Source organism: Mandrillus leucophaeus, unplaced genomic scaffold (assembly GCF_000951045.1).
Source record: "Mandrillus leucophaeus isolate KB7577 unplaced genomic scaffold, Mleu.le_1.0 Scaffold427, whole genome shotgun sequence".
NCBI classification, from domain to species: Eukaryota; Metazoa; Chordata; class Mammalia; order Primates; family Cercopithecidae; genus Mandrillus; species Mandrillus leucophaeus.
In genome coordinates, this window is record NW_012104554.1 from 2,059,126 (window position 1) to 2,065,900 (window position 6,775).

At 41.2% G+C, this 6,775-nt stretch overlaps 1 protein-coding gene across 1 annotated transcript in view; it reads right to left on the reverse strand.

Moving 5' to 3' along the window:
* The window catches only part of PLEKHG7 (pleckstrin homology domain containing, family G (with RhoGef domain) member 7), a 49,938-nt gene extending 43,553 nt beyond the window's left edge, over positions 1-6,385 (reverse strand). The window contains exon 1 of the mRNA XM_011993180.1: positions 6,330-6,385. Coding sequence (XP_011848570.1) covers positions 6,330-6,379 — 50 coding nt within the window. The 5' untranslated portion in view covers positions 6,380-6,385. The remainder of the gene's footprint in view (positions 1-6,329) is intronic.
* Between the last annotated feature and the right edge of the window lie 390 nt (positions 6,386-6,775).

Consider the following 6,775-nt stretch of genomic DNA (forward strand, 5'->3'; position numbering starts at 1 on the left):
TGTAATCCAAGCACTTTGGGAGGCTGAGGTGGGCAGATCACCTGAGGTCAGGAGTTCAAGACCAGCCTGACCAACATGGTGAAAACCCGTCTCCACTAAAAAAAATACAAAATTAGCTGGGCGTGGTGGTGCATGCCTGTAATCCCATCTACTTGGAAGGCTGAGGCAGGAGAATTGCTTGAACCTGGGAGGCAGAGGTTGCAGTGAGCCAAGATCGCGCCATTGTACTCTAGCCTGGGCAACAAGAGTGAAACTCCGTCTAAAAAACCAAAAACGAAACAAAACAAAACAAAACATGAAATTATTTATTTCCTTTGCAGCAAAATGGATGGAGCTGGAGGCCATTATCCTATGTGAACTAATCCAGATACAAAAAATCAAATATCACATGCTGTCACTTAGAAGTAGGCACTATACAATGGGTACCTATGGACATAAAGATGGAAACAATAGACTCCAAAAGTGGGGAGGGGTGAGGTGGGAGGGAAGTAAGTGTTGCAAAATTAACTACTGGGTACAAAATTCAATATTTGGATTATGGGTATACTAGAAGCCTGATCTCCATGATGCAATATACCCATGGAACAAATATGCACCTGTACTCCCTGAATTAAAATATTTTTTTTTAAAGATGCAAGGAGAGATCTTAGAGCTGAGTTAGGCAGGTTCGTAGTTCAGACCACCTCTGTTCATGCAGAATGGCTGCGAGCTGCCTGCTGCCGCTCCGTTAGGAAGGACTGGGAGGCATGGGAGGGCTGTGATGACACAAACGCCCCACACATCTACTCACCACCTCTTCGAGCCTTACTTACCATTTATGGTTTTGACTAATCCCAAGCAGAAGAGCTCACCTAGACATGTCAACACAAATGCACCCTGCTTGTTCTGACTCGGAAGGATATTAGGAAAAAGACCTCAAACACAGATGTCTTTGCGAATTATATAAACTGCCTCAGAAAGCAGCAGGATCTATGGGGGTGATCATGGTATCCCTAATGATCTGAAGCTGGTTGTTTAAAGTCAGCTACTTTTATTTTTCTCAGAGAAAAATGATAAATATTGTTAGAAAAGTTCATCACACAGGACTATCTACCTGCTCCTTTCCCCTGCCCTTTTCCTTTCCCCTGGCCCATTTCATGAAATGTGTCTGTAGGATGTTCACAAAATTAATGGGTGATATCACAGACACAGTGGGGAACAGTGCCAAAGCCACCAGGCATTTGCTCAGCGATCTCCAAGAAGCAAAACTGGTCAGGCTGGTAAGGGGTCTGTCATGCTGGGGACCTTCCTAATAACATGGAATTATAGGGGCTCACAGTTTTCTCATCAGAACTATTCAGATATTCCTTTGGTCTATTCTAAGGGACAGAGATGGAATTTCTTCTGTTTATTGACCAAGGTAATCTTTATATTTTCACCAACAAATAGCATATATATGCTACTTTACATAGAAAGAAATTTGTCTTGACTTACCAACAAAAGCATAGCTGTGAATTGCCTGGAAAGTGGAGAGCCCAGGTTTGTCACACCCTTTTGGATGTTATGATTTTGTCTATTGCCATCTAGCGCTCTCCCACCCCCAAAGTGGCAGTGCTTGGATTCCTGTTAGTCTTCCTATCCCAGTCCTTCCTCCACTCTTTCCATTTTCCTACCTAGCTGCTGCTCAGGTCCTACCAGGCTCTGCAGCCAAGTTCCGTGCTTCTGACCTTCTATATGAGTGACAGCCTTTCTGCCTGCACTTTCGTCTCTTGCCTCTTAATTGCGCATTCTTGGATCCCATGCCCTCTTTCTTGTCAAAATGTCTAATGTTGGAGTGTATCATGCCCTGTTAGGTTCCTCATGCTGTTGATGAAAACCGGTGTATATTAGCATATCCTGTGGAATTAATTATAAATACCCATCCCCAAGTCCCACCGTGGAGATTCTGATTTAGTAGATCTGAAGTGGGCCTCTGTATCTGTATTTTTACCCAGCTCCCTGGATACTCACCACAATTAGAGAACAATTAATTTTGAGGTTATAAGTAACTTGATATAGGCCTTTCCTACCTTTAGGTTTTCAGTATTATTTCACATTTTCAGCCTTTGGCAAAATCTTTTTCAAATCATTTTACTTATGAATAGTAGAACAAGTTGTTTAGGAATTTATAATTAGTGGTCAACTTATATTCCATAATTTTCTGCAAAATATATGAAGTAAGGATGCCTCAGACTGTTCAGATACACATTGTAGACACAAAAGGAAGTTCATTTTCAGTTATAAAAGGCTGCTTCCTCCATGAAGTCTTCCATGATACTCAAAGGAAATAATTTATATTTATGCACTCCTCTGTGTCTCCACCAGATCAGGGCCTCAACATCTTCTGATTGTTGTAACATGGTCACTTCTTACCTTGTTTCTCCACCTTTCTTTTTATCTCCTTGATTCCATCCTATACACAGTCACTAGATGACTTATCTAAAGGTGAGTTATCTAAAATCCAAGTCTGAACTATCCCTCCCTGGCTTAAGACGCCTCAGGAAATTCTCATCTTACACCAGATAAACACATTTTTAAAGCACACACACAAGCTTTCCATGATCTGGCTCCATTTACCTGCCTGATATTCCTCACTTTGCTATTAGATCTCTGGAAATAGGGAATGCATTGTAATTCCCCATACAAAATGGTGTTTCCCAGCTTGGTGCTTTGGCTGGGAATGTTTTATTCCTTCCCTGCCTTCCCCAAGTCTGTCTAACTCCTACTCATACTATGAGATTCAGGCCTATGGATTATCTCTGTTAAGGAGCACAAAGGGGAAGTACTTAAGTAACACTGGGCTCAGCTTTATTCAATTGTCTATATTCCCTGGGGTTTTGTAATCTGTTCCACCTGCCTTTTCTCTGCTCTTCTATTACTTTTTTTTAATTAGGAAACTTTAGGAGAATGTGGTCATCCCTGTTACTGTAATAATAGATAATGTGCCAAACCAATGTGCATGCTCTTTCCTTTTCTTGCTATTAAAACCCTGCTTTGTTTGGGATGGTATGTGCTGAGGTCATAGGCTGACCTGCTCTGACTCTCTTGCAGCTAGTGAAGGCCATGTGACCCAAACCTGGCCAATGAGATTTAAATGGAGGCTCAAGCATGTGAATACTAGAAAAAGTTTTTCAAAGGGGACAGACTCAGCTAGCTTCTTCTGTTTACCCCCTGTCCTTTGCCTTCTTGCTGTCCGGAATAGGTCTTGAAACCTGAACGTATACCGTAACTCTTGCAAAGACAATAGCAGAATAGAAAAACAGGTGCCTGGGATGTGGTTATGTTACCAAAAATCCACCCTTTCCTTACCTAGGTCATTCTAGTTGGGTTCTGTGACATCCAGGCAAATGCTATCCTTACTGACACAGATCTCTCATACTGGATTCGTCCTGCAAGGATGAGGTCATCTTTCAGCATTCTATACTCCTGTTTGACTTTTTCTCTACTTTATGATTTGGTTTTATAAGAAGATCATTAGGACTACGACTTCTTACAACTTTCCTTTTTTGTTTGCCAACTCAATGTCCGTGATAATTATAAGGATGGAGGGAACTGAATTAGGTGGGAGTTGAGAAAGTTAAAATAATTTGAATGAGAAACATAATTCTACCTTCATCATATTGCATACAAGACATTGGGATTGACACATAATCAATTAGCAGTGTACAAATCCAGCCAGGAAGTTTTATAACAGTCTTCAGAAGGTATTATATAACACAAAATGCTGAGAGCTCAGAAAAAGAAGACACCTGAAGAGAAATGTCAGAAGCTTCCCCATCAACTGTATAGTTCTCTTGATAAAAATCTAAAAGGCACATAATGGGATTTTAGCATTTAAAGAGGGCAGGGATTGAAAAATTACAATCATTTGAATGAGAAATGTAATCTAGGGGAACTCTTGGGAAAAAATGGACTCTTTTGAGCTTGAACTCTAGATGTTATACACTCTAGTATCATTACATTTGGTAGTTTCCCAAGATTCTATAAACTGCTTTTCTATTTCCCGGAGACCTCAGAAAGCATGTAACTACTATTGGGGTAGAAGGATTTGTCTTCCCTGACCCCTTCTTAGATGGCTTATATGTTTCTGTTCCATGCTTCTATAGTTCTCTGGAGTGGTGGTTAAGAATGTGGGGTCAAATTTCATGGATTTTAATCTCAGTAGTGTGACCCTTGGTTGAACGACTTAAGTAACCTCTCTGGTCCTTACTTTGCCATTTGGGAAATGCAGACAATAATAATATTGTGTGAGGATGGGCGAAATTAATATAAAGCACTTAGATCAGTGTCCAGAACTTGGTAAGCAGCCAGTAAATGCTATTAGACTGATTATTGAATATATTACAATATCATGTTTTATTTATGTGTCTTTTCCATTAGACTGACACTCCTTAAGTAAAAAAAACATGTCTTATAATCGGTTGTGTTGGTAGGTGCTAATTTAGAACTTAATCCATTGTTGCTGATGAACATGAATGAATATTCTCTCAAGAAAAGTGTCTTATGCTTTGTAGATTCATGTCTTATTTCCCTTATCACCCTAAGGTCCAGCTCCTGGTCTGAATTCCTCTGTTTAGTAAGGGCTTAATAAACACTTGTTAAGTAAATGGAACAATAACCCAACCCACATATACTCAGAGTGATTGATCATTGCCATTTCCCTACACAAACTCCTGCAGAATGTGTACTCCAAGAATAGCTAGCTGTGTACTGTTCTTTAAACACGCTGTGCACTTCACGCCTCCATGCCTTGGCTCAGGTAGTTCCCATCTGCCTGCCTAGCTGTACTTTGTCTGCCTGAAAAACTTGTATTCATCTTTAAATTCTAGCTTAGACATTCCTCCTCCATAAATCTTTTCTGACCCACTCAGGGAGGGACAATTCTCTCTCTTCCCCTCCCTTTTCTACTCCTACCTTGTCTCTTTATAATAAACACATTGAAGATTCATACTGGATCTTATAAATCACAGAATCTAATCAGTTAGCATGTAATCTGACATAGAACAAGTATTCAGATAAACTTGTTGAATAAATAGACATGTCAACCTATAGATCAAAATACTGACAGTCCTCAAAGGCATTTGCTTTTCCATTCTGGAACATAAATGAATAATTGTATGCATATACAAAAGCAGAATACAGTTTGAGTGCTCACCCTCCCCCAATTAAAAGTGGTTGGTTGCGTTACCCCTATCCATTTTGCTCTTGTCCGGGATACCTTCTGACATCATGCATCCATTGGGGGCACAAAGGTCAAATTTGGAGTTGAATTTGCACATAGGGAGCAGGGAGAAGACAACCGGCTTATGAATGGCTTGATCCATGACCTTGACTTTTTGCCTTGGTGTTCAAAACCCACGAATGCTAATTCTGGAAAGGTGAATATGCCCCTGGAAGGGCATAACAAAATTTCTGTGGCATGAAATATATTTTGTTCATCAAAAGACAGCATGAGTTAATAAAAATATCAAGAAGCACCACTGTAGCCATTCAGAGACCTAGGAAAGCAATCAGAGCATCTGCACCAGTAACATGAAGAGACATGGATTGGTGCAGAAAATGTGCCTCGATGTCGAGTCCATGCCTGGCAGTGGACTGGATTTCTGGGCACTCTAGAAAAGACCCGGGTCTGTGCCAGCTGGGGTTGCTCAGATCGTGGGATGAATGAAATTAACTCATATAGCTGTATTGAGTTCAGCGTGACTTTGAATTTAGGTCTCATGGTGGGTGGAGTGTGATCCAAACTGGTATCTTCTTTTTGGCTGTTTTAAATATTAGGGTTGTTTTTGAATAAACGTGGCATTCATGCAGGATTAATGTCTCCAATTCTGGATTGATCATCCACTGGAAGCAATCATTGTAGTGAATTCAGAATTCTCATCCCCCTCCCCAAAACAAAGTGGTGTCTGTGTGGGGTAGGGGTGCCCGGTGTGAAGAGGACAGGGGAGGATATTTTTAGAGACTGGATTTCCTCCCAGGAGGACTAAGCTGGTGAATAAACTAATAATAAATGCAAACTATTTGGGGTGTGGCTGGCAACCCATTGTCACCGTTTAAGTACAGTATAACTCCATGCCACCCTTTAATTATTTAGAAAAACACAACTAAACAAATATCCTTGATAAATGCTTTTTGTTGTTGTTGTTTTATGCTTGGTTATTCTTTGCTTCAGGACAAGCTTTGGAACCCCGAGGTATAACTGGGTGTCTGACCCAGACTTTGCAGCTCTCTAGGGCAGGACACTCCTCCACTGGCTTTCCCCACCCCCACCCACCATGTAGAAACCCCAATACAGTCACTCTTTCACTAACCCTGAGTTGCGTTGCCCCAAGCTGGTCAGATCCGAAGGGACTAGTCCCATGGCTGCTGGAATAATCTTGTCTCCCTTCTGGTACCAGAACGTCTCCTTATTCTATGCTCTGCTGAAGATCTGAAGGTCTATGGCGTAGGCTGAGAACGCAACAATTCAGAGCATCCCGGGAATTCCCCCCACCCCACTGCTGAGCAGGCCGTGCGCCCATGCGCCAGCACTCAACAATGAGGTGGCTCTCACGTGCTGGTGCCAGAAATGTCTCTGGCTGCTGGAAATGGGTCCCCCAGAAGACCTCAAATGTCTACATTTTGTAAGCAATAGACTGATCTTGGTGAATGTTATTCTAATTTAAAATCAGCTGGCATTTACTAAGAACTGATTCTTCTTAGACACTTTGTTAAGTGCTTTACATGCATTATCATATTGATTCTCACAAGCACCCTA